The 24,325-nt window shown below is 48.3% G+C and overlaps 1 protein-coding gene across 4 annotated transcripts in view; it reads right to left on the bottom strand.

The window, feature by feature from the left end:
* Positions 1–24,325, bottom strand: part of LOC143664240 (obscurin-like) — a 177,200-nt gene that overhangs the window by 98,062 nt on the left and 54,813 nt on the right. For all 4 annotated transcript variants that reach the window (XM_077137912.1, XM_077137909.1, XM_077137911.1 and 1 more), the window contains 17 exons: positions 23,332–23,598; positions 23,020–23,132; positions 22,729–22,882; positions 22,357–22,518; positions 21,981–22,085; positions 21,032–21,298; positions 20,538–20,807; positions 20,070–20,336; positions 19,704–19,970; positions 18,790–19,056; positions 13,707–13,979; positions 12,877–13,143; positions 12,378–12,644; positions 2,039–2,311; positions 1,330–1,596; positions 375–641; positions 15–278 (listed from right to left, as the gene is read on the bottom strand). In XM_077137912.1, coding sequence (XP_076994027.1) covers positions 15–278; positions 375–641; positions 1,330–1,596; positions 2,039–2,311; positions 12,378–12,644; positions 12,877–13,143; positions 13,707–13,979; positions 18,790–19,056; positions 19,704–19,970; positions 20,070–20,336; positions 20,538–20,807; positions 21,032–21,298; positions 21,981–22,085; positions 22,357–22,518; positions 22,729–22,882; positions 23,020–23,132; positions 23,332–23,598 — 4,017 coding nt within the window. The remainder of the gene's footprint in view (positions 1–14; positions 279–374; positions 642–1,329; positions 1,597–2,038; positions 2,312–12,377; positions 12,645–12,876; positions 13,144–13,706; positions 13,980–18,789; positions 19,057–19,703; positions 19,971–20,069; positions 20,337–20,537; positions 20,808–21,031; positions 21,299–21,980; positions 22,086–22,356; positions 22,519–22,728; positions 22,883–23,019; positions 23,133–23,331; positions 23,599–24,325) is intronic.

Raw genomic sequence — 24,325 nt, forward strand, 5'->3', positions numbered from 1 at the left:
CATGTGGTTTTTACCCCTCACGCTCAGCGTGGCTGAGGTCCACTCCTGCCCACACACACATGAGTACTCCCCAGCATCCGCCTCAGCCAGGCCATGGATCTCCAGCTCACACATGACCCCGTCCTGCCTCAGGCTGTATCTGCCCCCAGCTCTGAGGATCTCGGAGCCCTTCCTCCACTCCACGGGGGCCTCCCTGCTCAGCTCACAGCGCAGCGTGGCCGTGGCTCCTTCTGTGGCCTCTTTGCTTCTCAGTTTTCCTACAAACCGTGCAGCTGAGGCTGAAAAAATAAAAAGGCCAAATGCCCACTATGAACATCACATCTGTTCTCCGACATTGAGCAGATGCATGCAGGCAGTGAGGGTGGGACTCTGACCCTTCACAGTGAGCGTGGCCACTGTCTTCTGGTCCCTGAAGGTGCATGAGTACTGCCCGCTGTCCTGTGGCTGCAGGTCCCGCACCACCAACTCCAGCGTGGCCCCATCCTGTCGCAGGCCATACTTGCTGCTGGTCTTCAGGACCCTGTCTCCACAGCGCCACTCCACAGGCGCGGCCACGGAGGACAGCATGCAGCGCAGCGTCGTGGCACCCCCCTCTAGCACCTCCACGTCCTTCAGGCCCTCCCGGAAGTGCACTGGCCGAGCTATGAACACAGCACATGGCCTCACCTCAGACACTCTCCACCTCCAGGCCCTGCGAGGAACATCCCCTGCCCAGCCCCAGGTTATGGGGCAGCCACAAGCAAGGTTCAGGGAAGCCACATTTCACCTATTCTACACTGTGTGTCCCTGATGACAACCCTGAAATCTATGGACGTCTACCCCAGGAGGGGCAAACGTGTGGGCCAGAGGTGGGCAAGAGGAAATGTGAACCAGTTGGCAGGAGAAACAGCAAAGGATTTGGATAAGCCATGATAGGAAGAGGAAGACAGCAATGAAGAAAGAAAGAGCAGGAAAAACAGAGATAACAGAAAACCTGATAAAGTCAGAGTAACAAAGAGAAAGACTGATGGCCACATATGGGGCCACAGGACAAGGAGATGGTGAGACCACACTAGCAAGAGAGAAGCAGAGTAGAGACGCAGAGGCAGGGAGGGAGCAAAGTAAGACAGAGATGAAAGCAGCGACAGAGAAAGATGGAGATAAGAGACAGAGACAGATGGAGATGCAGATGGAGGGAAGCAATGGACTCCCACACACAGAGGGTGGAGATGCAGAGAAGGAACTGGATACGATGCTGAGGTCTTCCCTGCCTCGGGCTCCTCAAGGATCTCCAAAGCCCACACCTTCCCTGGGCATCACTGAAGCTCACTGCCGGCTCCAAGGACTCACCATGGACCCTGACGATGGAGCTGCTGCAGGCACCCCCAGCCTCACACCTGTAGCGCCCACCATCTTGCACGGTGGCACCACTGATGACCAGCTGGGCCTGGCAGCCCTCATAACTCAGCTTGCACCGGGCCGATTGCCGGAGGGCTTTCCCATCCTTGGTCCACTGCACAGGACTGTCTGGTGTGCTGGTCTCACACATGAGGGTCAGGTCCTCCCCCTCAATGACTGTAATATCCACGAGCTCCCGGGAGAAGATGCTCGGCTTCTCTGGGATTCCAAGAGAAAGAAGCAAGATGCATGGGCTTTGTAGCCATCCTGCTGACCACTCAGAGGTGACCATAATTATAAGCCCCAGAATTCACAGTAGATCAGCAAAGTCAAGGCATGGTCCCAGAAGGGAATTACAAGGGGATAGGGTGGGGCTCTCTGTAACTCCCCAAACCAAAAGGCCCACAGCATACTACACATAACCAATTTATCCCAAAAGAGCCCAAATGAACCTTAAGCCCAACTCCCAGGGATCAGAGCCTCAACCACACAGGGTAGCCAATCATGCCTTCTCCTTGAGCTCGTCATGAGGCTGGACTGCTATTTGAGGTCTTCCCCTTTGCAAGTCAATATACCTCAATAACATGGAATATGTCTTGTAGGTTTTCTTGTCCCTCAACACAGTGCTGGGCACACATCATTAATCACAGGTGCAACCCACCTGTGACCTGCAGTGTGGCTGAGGCCCGCTGGTCTCCTGCCTCAAAGTGAACGGTGCCCGAGTCCTTAAGCTCAAGCTGCCGCAGGGTCAGCACGTGGTAGCCCCCAGGATGGACCTTGATCTCATTGAGCTCATTGGCATTCAGGGGGGCCTTATCCAAGAACCAATAGACAGGCCCATATTCAGGAGGGGAGATGCGGCAACAGAAGGTGGCTGAAGAGCCCTCTTGCACAGCCACGTCCTCTAGGTCCTCAATAATGAGCACTCTCTGGCCTGCAAGAACACACACAGGCAAGTCAGGGGGCACCAGCATGTCTGGGGACAGAATAAGCCAGATGAAAAAGGAAACATGGCACTACCCAAGACCCAGGGTGGGACTCACAGTCAGGAGCTAGAGTGGTTTCATTCAACAAACTCATGTTGACATAACTCAGAAAATGTTTACTAGGTCATAGTTGAGTTGTCCAAAAATACTCGTTTTGAGTCAGTCTCTGAGCCCCAAACTAACCTCCACCAATTTGGTCTTTCTGCAAAGTATGCTGGGAAACTCCCATGCCCTGCTGATACCTTAGGCTATAGAGTGCCCTGACAGCCCCACACAGTCTCTAGCCCCTCCAACTCGACCGTGCTTATCAAGAGTGGGTTGTTTGCTCCCAAACCTGTTTTTCCCAGTTGTGCTTGTTAATGTAACCATGTAAAGAAATTAAACCTCACACTGAAACAGTGTAAGAGTTGCACGCTGCCTTCTGGTTAACCAAGATGACAGCATAAAATATTCCAGGGTGCCCTCAGCCACAGAATCTTAGAACCACCAGCAAAAACTGGCAGCGCCATCTTCCTCAGAACCCCCAGGAAACAGTTAAAGGACGAGGTCTGAATCAAGAACACAGCTTGAAAAAATGGTAGAGGAGGCTCATGGCACCCTTTCTGCCCCTCCAGCCCCCTAGCCTCCCTCCTCCCAGCATGGGTTTGGAGCCAGCATGTACTCCCACTCTGGGCCCCTGGCCCTCTTCTGGAGGAAGCAGAGTAAGCCCTATGTGACACCGCAGTGCCTGTACACCCAGGCCAGTCTATCTCTAGCAGCCTGAAAGACTGAATCAGGAAATGCCTCTCTGGCTCCCTCGCCCAGAACTTATCCTGCAGGAAGTGGCAGCATGTGGACAGCTAGAGCAGTCATCAAACAGTTAAAGTGGCCTGGGGCAAAATGCTACCTGCTCTAAGACACACAATAGAGGAGGCATTCAAATTCTTCAAACAAGGGAATTCCTAAGGCCATGAGTAAAAGAAGGCGAGGATAAGACACAGGCTCAGAAATGAGAGGATCCTACGCTTGATATCTGCCTCAGGCTGATCTTCTTAATGGGAAGGTTAAACTCTGAAGAAAAACAAAAGCCAATGCAGAGCGAATTTGCCAAGAATATAAAACACTTTGCTTATTTTTTGCATTTGTTTGTCTGTTTTAGTTAGTTCTTGATACTCAAGGAAACTTTATTCACTCACTGGATAAAAACTTAGGAAGAGACAGCTCAGGGACTAAATCTAGAGTTAACACTTCAAAATATTAAAATTTACAGTGTGCAACAGAAGATTACAAGACAAACAGGAAATGATGACCTATACAAAGGAACAAGAAAAAAACCCTGTAGCCATAAAAGAAAGTGACTTTGAATATACTAAAGATTTTTAAAAATGATCCTCAATATATTCAAGGAAATAAAAGAAAACATAAAGGAAGAACTAAAGAATATCAGTAAAACAATAAATGAACAATTATCATATGGCTCAAGACACAGAAATTTTAAAAGCTAGCCAAACATAAATATTGGAGTTGAACCACAAAATGTGCAAGTAAAAATTCCTTGGAGGGTTTCAACAGCAGATTGGAGCCGGAAGAAGAATCAGTGAACTCAAAAATAAGACAATTGTAATGACAAGGTAAGAAAAGAAAGATTAAAGAAACAAAAACAATTGAACAAAGCCTAAGAGATTTGGACACCATCAAGTATACCACTATACGCATTATTAGAGTCCCAGAAGGAAAAGAAAGGAGGAGAACGAATATTTAAAGAAATAATGGTAGGGTTGATTTCTGATCTCCCAATTCAATTACTTTGCTCTACATGTCTGTTCTTGTGCCAGTACCATGCTATTTTAGTTACTGTTGTTTTATAACAGATTTTAAGAACAGGAAGTGTGAGTCTGCCAACTTCATTCTTTTTCAAGATGGCTTTGGCTATTTGGTGTCACTTAACCTTCCATATAAATTTGATAATTGGCTTTTTCATTTCTGCAAAGAAGGTTGCTGGATTCTTGATTGGGACGGTGTTGGATCTATAAATAGCTTTGGCCAGAGCTATCAACTTAATGATATCTAGCCTTTCAATCTATGAACACACAGTGCCTCACATTTATTTAGGTCTTCTTTGATTTCTTTACAAAAGCAATGTTTGGCAATTTTCTGTATACATGTTCTTTATATCATTGGTTAGATGTATTCACAGATATTTGGTTCTTTTAGTTGCTATTATAAATGGAATTTTTTCTTGATTCCTTCTTCTGAATTCACAGCTTGTATACAGAAACACTAATGATTTTTGGTGTTGATCTTGTGTCCTGCTATTTGTCTGAATTCATTCATTAGCTTTAGGAGCTTGGTTGTGGATTTTTCAGGACTTTCTGTATATAGGATCATGTCGTCTGCAGATAGGGAACATTCTACTTCCTTTTCAATTTTGATGCCTTTTATTTCTTTTTCTTGCCTAGCTGCTCTGGCAAGAACTGTGATGACAATGTTGAATAACATGGTAAAAGTGGGCATCCTTGTCTTTTTCCACATCTTAGAGGGAACGCTTTTCGTCTCTCACTCTTGAGGATGATATTAACTGTGGGCTTTTCATATATGTCCTTTGTCATGCTGAAGAGGTTTCCTTCTATTCCTAGTTTTTATCAAGAAGAGGTGATGGGTTTTGTCAAAAGCCTTTCTGCTTCGAGATAATCATTTATTTCCTTTGTTTTGTTAATGTGGTATATTACATTAATTGATTTGTCTTATGTTGAACCACCTTATATACTAGGAATAAATCACAACTGATTGCAGTGTTTAATTCTTTCAGTGTACTGTAGCACTTGGTTTGCTAGAATTTTGTTGAGGATTTTTGCATTTATTATCATAAGGATGTTGATGTGTATTTTTCTTTCCTTGTGCTATCTGTATCTTAGTATGAAGATGATGTTGGCCTCATAGATTGAGTTTGGGAATAGTCCCTCCTTTATAATTTTTTGGAAATGTTTCATTTTTTATTTTGCAGAACTATAACATTTAATGACATGTACACACAAAAATACAGTGGTTAAGGTAAAAGTTGTGTTTGGGGTTATTTGATAAAATTATGAACATCAAAATAAATCTTAACATGATCAATTACAAAATCATAGATACAACACACAAGTGATGAGTTTACTGATTGTTAAGACTATTTCATTTTTAGTCAGTGCAGGCAGTCTGAATAATTTGTTGGTATACAGTTCCATCTAGCTTGACTAATTTGTTGGTATATAGTTTTCATAATATCTTCTGTAATCCTTTTTATGTCTATGGGGTTAACAGTAATAATCTTTTCATTTCTTATTTTAATTATTTCATTTTACTTTTTTTCACAGTCTAGCTAAGTGTTTGATTTTCTTGATATTTTCGAGGTACTAAATTTTCATTTCATTGATTTTTTTTTAATTCTCTATTTCATTTATCTTTGCTCTAATTTTTGCTATTTCCTTTTTCTTCTTGCTTTGGGTTTACTTTACTCTTTTTCTCAATCTTCCAGTTGTGGGGTTAGATCTCTGGTTTGTGATCTTTTTTTTCTTTTAATGTAAGCATTTAGAGATATAAATTTTCCTTTCAGCACTGCCTTTGCTGCATCCCAAAAGTTTTGGCTTGCTCTGTTTTCATTTTCATTCACCTCAAGATATTTCCTAATTCCCCATGTCATTTTTTTCTTTAACCCATTGGTTGTTTAAGAATAGGTTGTTTAATTTCCACATATTAGTGAATTTTCCAATTCTCCCTTCTTTTAACTTTCTAGCTTCATTCCATTGTGCTTGGAGAAGGTACATTGTATGATTTCCTTATTTTGAATTTATTGAGACTTGCTTTGTGACCTAAGATATGGTTTATCCTGGAGAATGTTTTTATTGTTGTTGGGTGAAGTGTATTATATCTGTCTATTAGGTTTCCGGTTTAGAGTATCATTCATATCCTGTACTTCTTTATCAATCTTCCGACTAGATGTTTTACTCATAATTGAAAGTGGTATATTAAACTGTTCTACTATTAATACAGAACTGTCCACTTCTCCCTCTAAATCTGTCAGTATTTCCTTTATATATTTTGGAGCTCTGCTGTTAGATGAATTTATAACTGTTATGTTTTCTTATTCAATTGATCCCTTTATCGGTATACAATGACCAAGTCTATTTTATCTGATATTAGTATAGCTGCCCCAGCTCTCTGTTGGTTACCCTTTTCACTTTTAATTTACTTGTGCCTTTGAATATAAGGTGTTTTTCAGACAGCAAAGAGTTGGTTCATGCTTTTTTAACCCATTCTTCCAAACTCTGTGTTCTGGTTTGCTAGCTGCCGGAATGCAATATACCAGAAACAGAGTGGCTTTTAAAAGGGGAATTTAATGAGTTGCTAGATTACAGTTCCAAGTCTGAGAAAATGTCCCAGTTAAAACAAGTCTACAGAAATGTCCAATCTAAGGCATCCAGGGAAAGATACCTTGGTTCAAGAAGGCCGATGAAGTTCAGGGTTTCTCTCTCATCTAGAAAGGCACATGGTGAACACGGCCAGGGTTTCTCTCTGAGCTGGAAGGGCACATGGCGAACACGGCATCATCTGCTAGCTTTCTCTCCTGGCTTCCTATTTCATGAAGTTCCCCGGGAAGCGTCTTCCTTCTTCATCTCCAGTGGTCACTGGTTGGTGGACTCTCTGTTTCGTGGTGCTGCAGGATTCTCTGCTCTCTCTGAATCTCTCTGAAGCTCTCATTCTCCAAAATGTTTCCTCTTTAATAGGACTTCAGAAACTAATCAAGACCCACTCAAATGGGTGGAGACATGTCGTCCCCTAATCCAGTTTAACAACCATTCTTAACTAAATCACATCAACCAGGGAGATGATCTCATTACAGTTTCAAATATACAGTATTGAATAGAGATTATTCTATCTTTAAGAAATGGGATTTATATTAAAACATGGCTTTTCTTAGGGGGCATACTTCCTTTCAAACCAGCACACTCTGCATTTTGACTGGAGAGTTTAATCCATTTACATTTTAAGTCATGACTGGTAATGCAGGACTTTTGTACCATTTAGTTTCTGTAAGCCTTACACCTTCTTTTATGCCTCAATTCTTCCATTAATGACTTTTATATTTATTTGACTTGTTAGCATTCTACCATACTGAGTGCCTTATCTTTTCTATCTGTATATATATTTTTATATATATTCCTTGCGGTTTCCATGGGGCTAAAATGTAACATCCTAAATCATAACAATTACATTTGGTTTGATAGCAACTTTACTTCAATAGCATACATACACCCCTTTCCTATATCCCTCTGTCCAACCACTTTTTCCTTTTGTACCCATTACCACTTATATTTCTGTACATTGTATGTGCCAAACCATAGATTTATCATTTTTTATGCATTTGCATTTTAGCACCTGTAGAAAGTTAATAAGTGTATTTACATACCAAACAAGACACTACAATAATTCTGGCATTTATAATTACCCCAATGGTTCCCTTTATCACAGGTTTTTATTTCTTTATGCTGCTTAGAACCACTGTCTAGTGTCCTTTTTTTTCTATATGAATAACTCCCTTTAGCACTGCTTATAGGACAGGTTTAATGGTGATGAAATCCTTCTTCTTTTCTTTATCTGGAAATGTCTTAATCTCACTCTTATTTTTGAAAGAAACTCTCTCTGGATACATAATTCTTGGTTGGTATTCATTTTCTTTCAGCACTTAGATTATCTCTACCCATGGCTTTCTCGCCTCCATAGCTTCTGAGAAACTGGCATTCAATCTAATCGGGAATTTCTTGTACATAACACATTATTTCTCCTTGTAGCTTTCAGAATTCTCTACTTGTTCTTTGAATTTGACAGTTTCACCAATATATGACAGGGTCTGTTTTCTTGTGTTCTCTGGGCCTCATGGATGTGCATTTTTATATCTTTTGCTAAGTTTGGGAAGTGCTCTGTCATTATTTCCTTGAATATTCCTTCTGCCATTCTCTTTTTTCTTCTTCTGGGACTCCCATAATTCATACATTTGTAGGCCAGGTGTGCCAGAGATTTCTTAGGCTATTTTAATTTTTTATAAGTCTTTTTCTTTCTGCTTCTCTGCCTGACTCATTTCAAATGTCATGTCTTCAAGTTTGCTGATTCTTTCTTCTGTGAGCTCCATTCCACTGTTGAAACTCTCCTGGGAATTCTTCGTTTCTATTACTGTTTGCTTCAAGTACATTCTGTTTGGTTCCTTTTTAAAATTTTTATCTCTTTATTGAGATTCTCACATTGCTTAAACATTGGTTTCCTGATATCTTTTGGTTCTTTCTCTGCATTTTCCTTCATCTCCTTGAGCATTTTTAGAAAATCTATTTAAAGGCTTTGTTCGGTATGATCACCTTCTTGTCTTCTTCACTGGTGTTTTCTGGATTTTTATCCTCTTCCTTTGGATGGGCCATCATTTCTTGTCTCTTTGTCTTGTACACTTTTGTTTGTTTTGTTGCACACTGTACATTTCAATGTTTCAAAATGTTAACTCTGGGATTTACTCCCTGGGACATCTATTTCTTTATTTTGTAATCAGTTGGTGATATAACAGATTTTCTGGCATGCCAGCCCCCTATTAGGAAAGTCTGCACAAGGCAAATGTGAAGTACATCCCACCCCTGATCGTGGGAAAAGGATTTTTGCATCCTTTTCTGTCACCGGCAAGCCAGCTGGACCCCACATCAGCCTCCTTGCAAAATGGGGGTTGGGTACAAGTAACTGCCTCACAGAGAGCACAATTTACTATTTTTTTTTTTAGCATATTTTACCAGCCTCTGGACCCTCTCTTTGCTGGATGCTATACAGTATTCTTCTGGACTCTGGAGTTTTGAAATAGTTGTTTCAGACAGTTCCTTCCTATTCAACAGTTGCTTTGTTTAGTGAAAGGACTAATTCATGGAGCTTCTTACTCCACCATTTGCCACAATCTTTTCATCAACTGATTTTTCACAAGGTGGCCAACTCCACTCAATGGGGTAAGAACAAGTTCTTCTACAAATGTTGCTGGGAAAACTGATATCCACATGTAAAAGAATGAAGGTGGACTCCTAATTTACACCAGATAGAAGAGTTAACTCAAAAATGGATCAAAAATCTAAATATAAGAATCAAAACTATAAACTCCTAGATGAAAACACAGGGGAACATTTTTAGAACTTGTGTTAGGCAATGGTTTCTTAGACTTCACACAAAAAGCAGGAGCAACAAAAGAAAAAATAGATAAATGGGACTACATCAAAATTTTAAACTTTTGTGCATCAAAGGATTTCATTATGAAAGTAGAGACAGCCTAAAGAATGGGAGGAAATATTTGGAAACCATATATTCAATAAGGGTTTCATATCCAGAATATAGAAAAAAATCCTATAACTCAACACCCAGAACAAAAACAACCCAATTTAAAAATGGGCAAAAATTTGAACAGGCATTTTTTTCAAAGACATAAAAAATGGCCAAAAAGCATGGGAAAAGATGCCCAAAAATCATTAGCAGTTAGGAAAAGGCAAATAAAAATCATGTGAGAAGGGGTGCACGAGAGGGTGCACGGGTAGTTCAGTGGTTAGAATGCCCACCTTCCATGTGGGAGACCCAGGTTCGATTTCTGGATCATGCACCAGAAAAAAAAAAACAACACATTAGATATTATTCCACACCCACAAGAATGACTACTACTGAAAAAGAAAAATAATAAATGTTGAAGAGGATGGAGAGAAATAGGAACACTCATTCACTGCTGGTGGGAATATAAAAATGGTGTAGCCAAAGGGGAAGACACTTTGGCAGTTCCTCAGAAAGCTGAGTCCAGAATTTCCAAATGACCCAGCAATCCCCCTACTAGTTATATACCCCCAAAGAACTGAAAGCAGGGAGTCAAAGAGATTATCTCTACCTTGATGTTCACAGTGGCAATACTGACAACTGCCAAAATGTGGAAGCAACCCAAGTGCCCATCAACAGATGAATGGATAAACAAAATGTGGTAGATGCATATGATGGAATATTATGCAGCTGTAAAAATGAATGAAGTCCTGATGCATGCAACTACATGGATGAAACTTGAGAACATTATGTTAAGTAAAATAAGCCAGACACAAAAGGACAAATACATGATGCTATCATTGAAATGTAATAATCAGAGTAAGTAAATGTACAGAGTCAAAAATTAGAATACAAATTACCAGGGTCTGGGTTTAGGGTAGAGAGTTAATGCTTAATTTATATAGAATTTCTATTTGTGTTGATTGCAAAACTCTGTGAGAGTAATGAACAGCACTGAGTTATATATATGAATGTGGCTAAAAGGGAAAATTTCAGGTTGTATATATTCCTAGAATAAAAACTAAAAATATAGGACTGTACAGTAGAAATAGTGAATCCTAATGTAAACTATAAACTATACTTAATAGTATAATCATAATAACACTGTTTCAACTTTAACAAAGGTACTACACTAATGAAACATACTGATAACTGATAAGAGGGAAAAGTGTGGGGGTGAAGGGGAGATATATAGGAACTCTGTATTTTCTGCATGATTTTTCTGTAATCCCACAAGCTCTCAAATTTTTTGATAAAACAGAGTCGTGGCTATGTTAAAGTTTAAATCATATGCTTTCGAGTCTTGGAAAAGCAAATTGCAAGGAAAAAGAATTTTGCTGTTGAACTAGGTATGCTAAACGATTAGAAATAATTCATAAATATTGAGAGGGCTCCTGCATTCAGATTCCTTTAAAGAAACTGACCTGGGAAAACTCTATAGATGGTGCATGAGGGCAATTTATACAAAAAAAAAAAAAAGGGACCTCTGATCAGTGGGCTAAAAAAAAAGAAGAGGCTCTATCCCACACCAGCAGCCTAGAGTAGACTTGGATGTTTTAAGTATTTAGAAGAAATTATTTTATTACTTAATGACTCTGTATGACCTTTTTGGTTAACTCCATCAACTTTATTAGATTATTATTTTGCTTTGTTAAAAAAATGTTTTGGTGAGCTGAAAAGTTTAATTTTCAAAAAGAAAAGCCAAAAAAAAAAAAAAAAGGAATGAGGCTTCCTTGTTCATATTATAATGAAATATTATGGTTTTGGTCCTTCAAACTCTGAACCCTGTTATCTTCTGTGGACAGATCCCCTAGGAGTGACTTCCAAGAGACTCTGCCCTGGGTGTCAGTCCCAAAACTCAAAAACCTGGTAAAGGCTGCAGCCAGAAAGGCTAGGCTCTACTGCCCCGTGTCCCTGGACCATTCACGAATGTGTCTAAAGTCCCGGTTTCCTTATGTAGGGTGAGAAGAACAACCCGCACCCTGCCTGCCAGGTTTGAGGAGAACAAGCAGAATGGGGAGGACCCCAAAGTGCTTTTCAAACATGGAGACTGAAATGGTCATAGTAAAAACCCCGTAAACAATACTATGGACTGTCGGTTCTGCTCCTGAAAACCCTGAGGCTGCCTGTCCAACTGCATGTCTGGGTCAGCCTGCCCAGCTCCAACGAGACGACCTGATCCAATTCAGTGCTTGGTCAGAGGTACCAACTTGGAAAAGACACTGAAGAACCATCTCCTAAAGAAGGGGTGGCCACAACAGCCCTAGGAGCCCGTTAACCCATTCCTGAGCCAACCTCATTCCACAGGGGCCGCAATGATGTATCACGTATGAAATACATGCAAAGCTCGCTCTTGGGGCCTACTATGGGAAAGAGTAGGTGCTCCAGAAACCCATGCTGAGCCAGAGAGGGAGGGTAATTTAATCCCTGAGGGCCCTTGGGACTTGTCCACAGAAGGTCAAGCTGGGTGGCCCAACGAGACTGCCCAGTGCCATTCCCTCCTCTTACAGATGGGGAAACTGGAGCTGGGTTATGTATGGCCATGCAGAGGCAGAGCCCTGATCTCAGACCACCTCCTGAGGCTCTAACAATGATCTACCTTTAAAGAACCCATACACCAGAGCATGTTAAGAGGCCACAAAAACATCCCAGTGGAGCAGCTGCACAGAGCTGACTCACCTTGTACCAGAAGCCGGGCCTGAGACTGGGCCTGGCCGATATCACAGGTGTAGGTGTCGCCGTCTGCCTTCTCCACCGCGCTGATGGTCAGCTTCAAGGCCAGGCCCTCCTGGCTGAGTGTGTGCCTCCCCGAGGCACGCAACTCAGTGGGGCCCTTACGCCAGGTCACCGTGGCTGCCGGACACTCCGTCTGGCATGCAAACACAGCTGTGCCCTTCTCCTCTACCTGCACATCGGTCAGCTCCTCGGTGAACCGGTTTGCTTTCTCTAGAGGAAGAGATAAGCAGAGGGAGGGGGAATTGAGACCTGTACAGACCCCATGCAGGCCCCTTGGGACAGCACATGGTTTCCACCACTAGCAGTTTCAGGCAGGAGATGGGAAGGAACTCTGTGCTCAGGTCAGGAAACTGGTCCTGCTCCCAGCTCAGTCACTGGGACTTATGTCAGGCCCCACGCCATGCTGAGGGATGGTCTCTGAGGGGTCTCCTGGGACATTCACCTTCCACACGGAGGCAGGCTGTGCTCTTGGAATCCTCCAACTCACACGTGTATTCGCCTGAATCCTTGAGCGAGGCTGCATGGACCACCAGCACGACCCGTGCACCCTCACTAAACATGCTGTACTTCTGACTCTTGCGAATAGCTTTCCCATCCTTTAGCCAGCGCGCTGAGGCACCTGCTCGTGACAGCTCACAACTCAGGATGACATCCTCACCTGGCACAGCCCACTGGTCTTCCGGGGGCTTCATGATGCCCGCTGGCCTCTCTGAGAGGAGCAGAAACAATTGCCTGTGAGGCATGGCTTGGGGGACAGGGAAGGCATCGGGCCCTGGCAACCCTGAGCCCTGGGGCCCCAGGAGCCTGAGAATTCTGGACTGCTGGAAGCCCAGACTCTCATGAGAGGGGCCAAGGAAGTATGAATACGTTGCAACATGGAACCTTATACTTTCAGCATCTTTCAGAGCACTGTGGCTCCAAGTATGCCCAGTACTGTCTGCAAATTGTGCCAGATCAATTGCAATGAGTACGTAAACTGGCAGTGAGAACTCAGAAACACTGGTAGCAAAACATCAGTACCTTGGAGGAGCAGCAGGAAATAATCCTGGAAATAACCCTGGTCCTTCACCAGAAACATGGAGAAGCTCTGCCCAGAAGCAGGACATCCTCCTAGGGTAACCAGAACCTACCCCCAGCACCTCCAAAAAAGCCCCCAAGCCTCCCAACGGGGGAGTGGGGTGTGGACAGTCCTGGAAGGGGCCTCTGGCCACTTGGCAGCCCCCCAACCTTCCCCCACCCCAGATCATGCCCAACCCGTTGCCTGCAGCCCACCTTTGACGACCAATGAGGCCTTGGATGTGAGGCCACGCACGGAGAATGCCACCTCCCCGGCGTCACTCAGCGCAGCCTCACGGACAGCCAGGGTGTACTTGCGGCCCTGGCGTGAAGCCTGGAAGTGGTCGGAGTTGCCCACAGTCTTCCCGCCCACTGTCCAGATGGCCGGGTCGCCAGCGCTCTCATGAGACAGGACACACTCAAAGCTGCAGTTCTCGCCCTCCAGCACCTCTGTCGTCTTGAGCCTCTTGGTGATGCCCACGTGCAGGTCTGCAGGGCCACAGGAAAGGGTTGTCATGCCAGCTGGCCAATGCAGGATATCCCCCAAGAATGGAGCTGTGTGACCAGACCTCTGCGGGAAAGGAAGAGCCCACCCAAGCACTCACGCTCCCATTCTCATCCCGCTGGCACAGCACAGTGCCACCCTCTGCTGCCGCTCTCCCTGCCAGCGGTCTGCAGCCCACCCTCAGCAGAGGTCTCCTCAGCTGCTAGCGGTCTGCAGCCCACCCTCAGCAGAGGTCTCCTCAGCTGCCACTCTGGTCATGCCTTTTGCAGATGGGAAGCGCCCCAGTGGTCCCCATGTTTGCATTTGCACACAAGTACAATTTACTCAATAGCTGGGAGGTCTGCTCAGGTTGGCTGCCTATCTAGGCACCACAAAGAAACACTGAGGGAGTACAGACTGGCCTCAATTGTCACCAGTCTATAATCTCAAGAGGCAGTGCAGATTCTCTAAGGAGAGTCCATCAAAAGGGGTAAGTCCTGCTCTAGGACGTACCCGCAACACTGCCCTCCTTGTTCCTGCTTCATTTCAGACCAGCAAAACTGCCAGGGAGGCCCTGGAAACCCAGGAGACCTGGGCTACCATATAATTTGTTGTCTGAGCCAGGACACTTCGGGGAGCGACAGGAAGGAGCACTGTTAGTAACTGTGCAGGACAACAGGCGCAGGTGGCAGGCCACGCAGTCATCCTGCAGTTGATAGGACCAGATGCTTTGTTCCAGGAACTAACCGTTCCATGGGGAACAGGGCTGCATCTGCCTGCTGACTCTGCTCTGCTGGTCTCGTGACAGCTGGTACTACATGACAGTTTTAAGGCTCCAAAGAAAACGGGATCAGTGCCTACCTCCAGCCCTTTCTCCACACATTTGCCCAGGCTGTGCCCTCCAGCTGGGAGCCCTTTCCTGATATTCCCCTGCCTGGCACCATCTGCTCTCTGTGTAAGACCCAATGCCCAGCTGCCACCACTTGAAGCTTTCCTGACTACCCCCACTGGTGTCCCGCATGCCGACTGTGCTGGCTTCTGCCCAAACGCTGACCCTGAAAGCAGAGTCCACATCTCCCTCTGTAAAACCTCTTGCATCCTGGGACCCCATCTGGGCAGGGTCAAAAAACTCCCAGATTTCGCTCTCTCCATTCCTGATACCACTACGTTCTTAAGCCTTTGTCCGCTCTTCCCACTGATAAAACTGCATACACAAAGCTCTGTGCATACCTCAGAGACAAAAACAAAACAAAACAAAATCATGCCCTATTTTCTCCTTGAATCTCTCTTGCATTTTCTTTTTTTTTTAAATTTTTTTATTAATCAAAAAAAAGAAAAGAAATTAACACAACATTTAGAAATCATTCCATTCTACAAATGCACTCAGTAATTCTTAGTATCATCACATAGATGTATGATCATCATTTCTTAGTACATTTGCATCGATTTAGGAAAAGAACTAGCAAAACAGCAGAAAAAGATATAGAATGTTAATATAGAGAAGAGAATTAAAATAATAATACTAATAATATATATATATATAAAAAGGAAAAAGAAAAAAAACAAAAACAAAAGATACAAACACACAAACAAACAAAAAACCATATTTCAGGTGCAGCTTCATTCAGTGTTCCAACCTAGTTACATTACACTTAGGTATTATTGTGCTGTCCATTTTTGAGTTTTTGTATCTAGTCCTGTTGCACAGTCTGTATCCCTTCAGCTCCAATTACCCATTATCTTACCCTGTTTCTAACTCCTGTTGGTCTCTATTACCAATGATATATTCCAAACTGATTCTCGAATGTCGGTTCACATCAGTGGGACCATACAGTATTTGTCCTTTAGTTTTTGGCTAGACTCACTCAGCATAATGTTCTCTAGGTCCATCCATGTTATTACATGCTTCATAAGTTTAGTCTGTCTTAAAGCTGCATAATATTCCATTGTAGGTATACGCCACACTTTGTTTAGCCACTCGTCTGTTGATGAACATTTTGGCTGTTTCCATCTCTTTGCAATTGTAGATAATGCTGCTATAAACACTGGTGTGCAAATGTCCGTCTGTGTCTTTGCCCTTAAGTCCTTTGAGTAGATACCTAGCAGTGGTATTGCTGGGTCGTAATCCATTCTGCCATTCTATGTCTTTTGATTGGGAAATTCAGTCCATTAACTTTTAGTATTATTACTGTTTGGATAATATTTTCCTCTACCATTTTGCCTTTTGTATTATATATATCATATCTGATTTTCCTTCTTTCTACACTTTACTCCATACCTCTCTCTTCTGTCTTTTCGTATCTGACTCTAGTGCTCCCTTTAGTATTTCTTGCAGAGCTGGTCTCTTGGTCACAAATTCTCTCAGTGACTTTTTGTCTATAAATGTTTTAATTTCTCCTTCATTTTTGAAGGACAATTTTGCTGGATATAGGAGTCTTGGTTGGCAGTTTTTCTCTTTTAGTGATTTAAATATATCATCCCACTGTCTTCTAGCTTCCATGGTTTCTGCTGAGAAATCTACACATAGTCTTATTGGGTTTCCCTTGTATGTGATGGATTGTTTTTCTCTTGCTGCTTTCAAGATCCTCTCTTTCTCTTTGACCTCTGACATTCTAACTAGTAAGTGTCTTGGAGAACGCCTATTTGGGTCTATTCTCTTTGGGGTGCGCTGCACTTCTTGGATCTGTAAATTTAGGTCTTTCATAAGAGTTGGGAAATTTTCAGTGATAATTTCTTCCATTAGTTTTTCTCCTCCTTTTCCCTTCTCTTCTCCTTCTGGGACACTCACAACACATATATTTGTGCGCTTCATATTGTCATTCAGTTCCCTGATCCCCTGCTCAAATTTTTCCATTCTTTTCCCTATAGTTTCTGTTTCTTTTTGGAATTCAGATGTTCCATCCTCCAGTTCACTAATTGTAGCTTCTGTCTCTTTAGATCTACCATTGTAGGTATCCATTGTTTTTTCCATTTTTTCTTCTTTGTCCTTCACTCCCATAAGTTCTGTGATTTGTTTTTTCAGATTTTCTATTTCTTCTTTTTGTTCAGCCCATGTCTTCTTCATGTCCTCCCTCAATTTACTGATTTGGTTTTTGAAGAGTTTTTCCATTTCTGTTCGTATATTCAGCATTAGTTGTCTCAGCTCCTGTATCTCATTTGAACTATTGGTTTGTTCCTTTGACTGGACCATATCCTCAATTTTCCGAGCGTCATCCATTATTTTCTGCTGGTGTCTGGGCATTTGATCAGATTTCCCTGGGTGTGGGACCCAGCTGGTTGAAAGCTTTTTCTGTGAAATCTCTGGGCTGTTTTTCTTTTCCTGCCCAGTAGGTGGCGCTCATGGCGCTTGTCTGTCTGCACGGCAGTCGGCCCGGGAAACCGCGCGTGGAGGCGGGGGTCGCTGGCCGCCGCGGCTTGGGAGAGTGCCGGTCCTAATTGCCCAGCTGGCCCGAAACGCCAAGCGTGACGGGAGGGCCCGGCTATCCAACGTTCCCAGTCAGACCGGGGAGCCACGTGCGTGGAGGGTCCCCAGTCGCCAGCCGCCCCGGCCGGGAAAACGCGCGCCCCTCGGGTATCTCACCGCAGCGGATTCTCCCTGCCCATTCAGCTGTTCCAGAATGGGGTACGCTGTCTTTTTGGTCTCTGTCGTGTCTCCGGGAGCTGTTTCGTATTGTTTCTGTTTCTTTAGTTGCTTTTCTGGAGGAGGAACTAAGACCCGTGCGTCTTACTAAGCCGCCATCTTCTCCGGAAGTCCGCATTTTCTCTTGATATCTTTTGAAACTTGAAAGTCCTACTACTTTTATGGTCAGGTTCATGTGTCAACTTGGCCAAATGGTGGTACCTGTTTGTCTGGTTGGGCAAGTGCTGGCCTGTCTGTTGCGATGAGGACATCTCATAGAATTAAATTACGATCATATAGGCTGCATCCAAGCTGATTCCATTTGTGATCAGCCAAGGGGAGTGTCTTCTGCAATGATGCTTAATCTAATCACTGGAAGCCTTTTAAGGAGGATTCAGAAGAGATAGTTTCTCTTCCTGCTTCAGCCTGCGAGCCTCTCCTGTGGAGTTCATCCAGACCCTCCATCGGAATCGTCGACTTCACAGCCGGCCCTGCAGATTTTGGACTCTGCATTCCCATGGTTACGTGAGACACTTTTATAAATTTTATATCTGTGAGTGTTTCCTGTTGATTTTGTTTCTCTAGAGAACCCTAACTAAATTCACTCACCAAGGCAGCTGACACAGAGAGGAAATCAAGCCCTTAGTTCACGGCATTTGATCTAACACAAAATAAAGCCCACCCTCCCTAAACCTGCCCCTGTAAGACGAACAAACCCTCATCTATTCAATAAGAGTTAAGCTAACTTGCTTTTTCACATCTTCAAAAATGGCTACTTCCATGCTTGCAAGCAACCTGGCTTCCTTTGCTGCAGCAAAACGGGTTTCCTAAGCAAAACGCTATAGTCTGCAAACCCGAATTCGACTGACTTTTGACACCATCTGCATGTACCCCAGCCTCCACAGGATCACTTGGAGCCCCCTGCACCCAATGTAAACCTGCCTGACCTCTTCCCACACAGCACAGCAGGCTCAGCTCCCCTTGTTAGCCTTGGAGAGTAGGCCACGCTGCCACTTCCCCCATCCACCGAGCAGTGGTGAGCCCAGGGGCTCCCACCCCATGTAGAGGGGGCAGCCCAGGCCCCAGACCACCCGCACTGCCACTGCCTCGCACCTTCTTGGAAGCTGGGCAGGGCCTGCCTGGAGGCGGTAATGTCCCCCTTCCCCGCCAGGGTCTGTGGAGCCCCCCTCACGTACCGTGCACGCTGACCTGGGCATGGGTCTCGGTGGCACCCACGTGGCAGGTGTACAGGCCAGCATCCTCCCGGCTCACGTCATGCACCACGAGCCCCCTTGTTCTCGCCATGTGCAGGAAGTCATACTTGTCGCTGGGACCCAGCTCCACCCCGTCCTTGCGCCACACCACGCCAGCCTTGGGGTCTGACACCTCGCACTGCAGGGCCAGTGTGCCCCGCTCCTCAGCAGATACATCATCCAGAGCCTTCAGGAAGACCACGGGCTTAGCTGGGGGAGCAAGCAGGGGTAAATCAGGGCCTACCACCAGTGCTCTGGGAACCCATCTTCTCCTCCACCCCCGGAGCCTTCAGGACACTCCCTCCTTCAGCGTCAGGGACCCTCAGGCGACCCTCTTGGGTCTCCACCCAAGACCCCTTGTAACTTAGAGTGCCCCTCCTCCACTTCCCAGGACCTTCAGGGACATTCCTTCCCCCACTTCCCAGGGCCCATGGGTCTATGGACACCCCCACCTCCACCCCTGGAGCCTCTCGACCTGGGAGCACCCCTCCTCCACATCCCAGGGCCCTCAGTATACAGGCAGCCACCCTCTACCACCCAGCACACTCGGTTTCTAGGCACCCCATCTCCATCCCTGAAGCCCCTTGGACCTGTAGGTGATCTCGCCTCCACCTCCCAAGCCCCTCAGGACACTCCCTCCTCCACACTCAGGAACCCTCAGGCAAGTGGGTACCCCTCTTCCACCCAAGACACCTGAAACCATGGGTGCCCCTTCTGTACACCCAGGGGCCCTTGGACCTTGGCTTCCCCAATTCACTTCCTGGAAACCCTCAGGCCTATGGGCACCCCCACCGCCCCCTAGGAGTCGCACACCAGGCTGGTGGCAGTCTGGCCTGTGGACATGCCAGGTAACCCACCTCTGACCTCCAGGCGGGCAGTAGCCGACACCTTGGGCGAGGAGATGCACACGGTGCCAGTATCGGCCGGGCTGACCCGCTTCAGCACAAGCGTATGGCAGCAGCCCTTGTGGGAGATCTCATGAAAGCTGTCATTGTAAAGGGGCGACCCGTTGAGTGTCCACTCCACCTCCTCATCCTCGTGGGACAGCTCGCACGAGAAGCAGGCGCGACCCTCCTCAGTGGCCTCGGTGTCCTGCGGCGGATGCACCACCGTCACCTCCCGCACTGCAGGGAACATGTGCACAAGACCCTCAGCACCTGGGACGCCGGCGGCCTGCCCCCCTCAAGTCCCGGCTGGCCCTGTGCCCCTCCCCTGTTCCGCACCATCCACGGTGACCTCGGCGCTGCTATCGGCACCACCCGCCTGGCACCGGTAGATGCCAGCATCAGCAGGCGTGAGTCTGAGAATGCGCAGCTCTGCCATGTGGCCCTCCAGCTTCATCTTGAACCTGTCTGAGGGGGCCAAGGGTGTGTCCTCCTTGTACCACTGCACAGCCTTTGGGGGTGGCTTGAAGTCACAGGACAGGATCACTGACTGCAGCTCACGTCCAGACTTGGGCTCCAGTGGCCGCGTGAGCACCACGGGGAGATCTGCAGTGGGTGGAGAGATGGGGGCTGTGGTGAGGAAGCAGGGCCCCAGCTCTGCTCTGGACAGAACACACCTGTCTGCCCCCAACCCCGCTGACCCCGACCCTGCCGTGGGCCCGCTGTGCAGGGAGAGTTGGGGGTCTGGCACCACGTCTGCCCACCCCAGCGACGGGTCCTCTCACCCCAGACCCGTGATACATTCACCTGAGACGACCAGCTGGGCGGTGGAGCGCGCCTTGCCGATGGTGAAGTGGACGGGCCCCGTCATAGAAGAGCGGGTGCGCCGCAGCGCCAGGCGGTGCACAGCGCCTTCCTGCTCCAGGCCCACATCCGCCCCCGCCTGCAGCACCGCTGTCCCCAGCAGCCACTTGGGCGGCCGCACCGAGGGGATGGAGGTCTCGCACTCGAACCAGGCAGGGGCGGGCTCCATCACCGTCACGTCCTGTAGGCCCCGCACAATGCTGATTGATTGCTCTGCGGGCGAAGGGGCCGGTCATTCACATGGCCCCATGGTAGGGACAGCCAGCCACCTTCTCCTGACTCAAGCCCCTCCACCCTTCTTCCCTGCACACACGTTCAAACTGTCTTCCCTGATGGCTGCCCGAGGCACCCATGACTCCCTTTGGATGTCACCACCTCCAGGGAGGCCACCAGTGCTGCAGGTCCCCCAAGGCCCGGCCCAGACCCTGCCCAGGCACCTTCCACCAAGAACTGGGCAGTGGTCTTGGCTTCACCAGCATCACAGGTATAGGCGTCCTCGTCCTCGGGCTGGGCATCGTTGATGATCAGCTTGTGGTAGAGCCCGTCGCTGACCATCTCGTACTTGGGCCCGGGCTGCAGCTCCATGCTGCCCTTGAACCACGTCACCTGGACATTGGCCCGTGACAGCTGGCACTCCAGCACACCACGGCGCCGCTCCATGGCGATTTTGTCCCGCAGCGGACGCAATATGGTGACTGGTGGCTCTGCAGGCACAGACAGGCGAGGTCAAGATAGGCAGTCAGTGTTCCCCACCAAGGGACCTGGCCCCTTGACCTCGGACAGGCTCTCCCAGTCCTGGGATGGTTGGCCTTGCTAAAGAGGCTTCAGGTGAAAGTACCTGGTCCCTTCTCAGCCTAAGCAGCCCATCAAGGGCCAGGATGAAGTGCCCACCTCAGGGGCCTGCTTGAGACATGCTGTGTATAACTGACCACAAGAACAGGGGAGTCCCCAGATTGTGTACCCTCACCCCACCCACCTGCCTCTAAATCACCCTGCCCTCTGCAGTCCCACACTCCTTCACAGCCCTGCCCACTCCATCCATCACTGTTTTCAGGTGCCACCAGGAAGTGTAATGCTCGCTGCCCACCCAGGCTCTGCACCCCTTTTCTCAATGCCCACTCAGATCCAGGAGGTGGAATTCACCATGACCTCTGTTGCAAACAAGGGAGGAGACCCAAAGTTGTCACACCCCCAAGGACAGGCCTCACCCCCACACCCTGGTCTTCCTGCTGCACACGTCCTGCCGACGAATCAAGATCCTCTTTTCTTCCCTCCAGGATCAATGCGGATCCCAAAAGCACCATGCCTGTCCTGGATCTCCTGGCTCATCAGCCCTCACCAGGCCCATACACCATCCAACCCCTACCCTCCTCTCGAGCTCCTCACCTTTCACTCGGAGCTGGGCTCGTGATTCTGCATTTCCAGCTACAAATTTTATTTCCCCTGCATCTCCTGCCAGGACCCTCCGATAGATCAGAGTGTAGGTTCTTCCTGGGGATGAAAAGTACCCAGCACTGAGGGCCAGGCTAAACTGGGGGGTCCCAGGGAAGATCAGTTGATGAGGAGTCTGGGGAAATAGGCGAGGCAGGGAGGAGTCCAGGCAAAGGGGTGAGAAATTCAGGGAGGGAAGGAAAAGCAGGGAGGGGCCCAGGAAGGAAGCAAGGTAAGCAGGGGTCCAGGGGCAGGGGTGAGGAGGAGAGACCAGGTAAGAAGGCACAGAAGGGAGGGGCCAGGGCACCCCCTGCATCTGCCCTTGGAGTACCTTCCTGGCGGATGCGCACATTATCGCTGGGCCGTAGCTTACTGCCCTCCCGGAACCACTGGGCTGGCACCTCGTCATGGGAGACCTCACAGGTGAAGGTGGCGCCCTCCTTCTCCATCACCTCCACATCTTCCAAGGGCCTCACCATCTGGATATGGCGGCCTGGAGTAGCAAGGAAGGCCCTGCCTCAATGTGGAAACCCAGAGCTGGCTCCCGGGCCCTCTTCCCCTTTCCCCCCACCTCTGCTACCGCAATGACCCAGCCTGCTGAGGGCACTGCCAGGAAAGCTGAGCCCAAGCTCGGGAAGCAAATACGCAAGGAGGCTCTTGCCTCCACCCCAGGCACTGCCCACCCTCTCTGTCCAGCCCTCACCTTGCACCTTCAGGGAGGCAGAGCTCTGAGCATCATGGGCGTCACACACATACATGCCCTGGTCCCCGAGCTCACATCGATAAATGACGAGACTGCGGCAGGCACCCTGGGCCACCACGCCCACACTCTTGCCTGCCCGAAGCTCCACACCGTCCTGCGGAGGGAAGAGACCTGGTCAGGGTCTCGTCACTACTTAGATGAGGAGAGGGAGTGCTAGGGACTAGCACAGTGAACACCTCCCCAAGATGAGCCTGCAAGGAGGGGCCAGGAGTCCGGGTTAGAGGAGGGTACCTTCAGCCAGCACACATCCACGTTGGGACGGGATAGCTCACAGTCCAGAGTCACCTTCTCCTTCTCTGTGGCCACCACGTCCTGCAGTGGGCGGGTGAACTTCACCGGCAGCTCTGGGAGGCAGAAGTGGGGCACGGGTAAGAAAAAGCAGGGACAGTGGAAGCCTTCAGGGACCTGTCTGGGAGCCTGAGCTGGAAGGAGTTACACTAAGCTGATCCCAGGGCAAGCCCCCCCAGGCTCCCTTGACCCTCATTGTGGCTGGTCTTCCTGAGCAGGGCCTGGACCTCCCCAGGGGCTGCACCGGCCACCCACCGGTGATGTCGAGCCTTGCAGAGGTGTGCACACCCTCGGCCCGGAAGGCGATGAGGCCACTGTCTTCTGGCCGCAGCCCTGAGAGCGTGAGGGTGTGGATGGGGCCGCGCACGCCCAGGTTGCATGTGGGCCCAGGCTGTAGCCGCAGGCCGTCCCGTGTCCAGGTTCCCTCCACGTCGGAGTGCGACAGCTGCACCTCCAGGGTGGCCGTACCCTGTTCCCGTGCCGCCACAGCCTGCAGGCCCCGCACAAGCTGCACCTGGCGCACTGCAGGGACATTGGGTGGGGGAATGATGGGCACTGAGCCCCCTGCACCGGAGCCTGCCCTCTTGGTTATCAGCCCCCAGGCGCCCTGACCAAAGGGCTGGGGAGGGGAGGGAAGGGGATCAGAGGTCCCGCCTACAGCTCCCAGAATCCACCTCTCCTCCTCCCGAGAGGCCCCAGGCCCATCTGCAGGACCGGGTGTGCACAGCTGCCCCCCAGGCTGAATCTGCTTCTATATCCTTCCACTCAGCACCCTGCCATCATCACGCTGCCCCGCCCCACCATGCTCCACGCCCCCCACCACGGGGCCCCGCCCACACCACTGCACCCCACCACTACCTCCACATCCCTCCCTCACACCATGGCGGCCTGCTCACCCCACCCCACCAAGCTCCACGCCCCACACACCATGGCGCCCCGCCTACGCCACTGCACCCCTCCCCACGCTTCACTCCCCACACCATGGCGCCCCGCCCACACCCCTGCACCCCCATCACCACCACGCTCCACTCCCCATACCGTGACACGCTGCCCGCCCCACTGCGCCCCGCCCACACCATGCTCCACGCCCCCCACCACGGGGCCCCGCCCACACCCCTGCACCCCCATCACCACCACGCTCCACTCCCCATACCGTGACACGCTGCCCGCCCCACTGCGCCCCGCCCAAACCATGCACCCGCCCCACGGCGTCTCCCACCCCTAATCCCCTGCGGCCGCTCAGCCCCAG

The sequence above is a fragment of the Tamandua tetradactyla genome, chromosome 20, assembly GCF_023851605.1.
Source record: "Tamandua tetradactyla isolate mTamTet1 chromosome 20, mTamTet1.pri, whole genome shotgun sequence".
Classification (NCBI taxonomy): domain Eukaryota; kingdom Metazoa; phylum Chordata; class Mammalia; order Pilosa; family Myrmecophagidae; genus Tamandua; species Tamandua tetradactyla.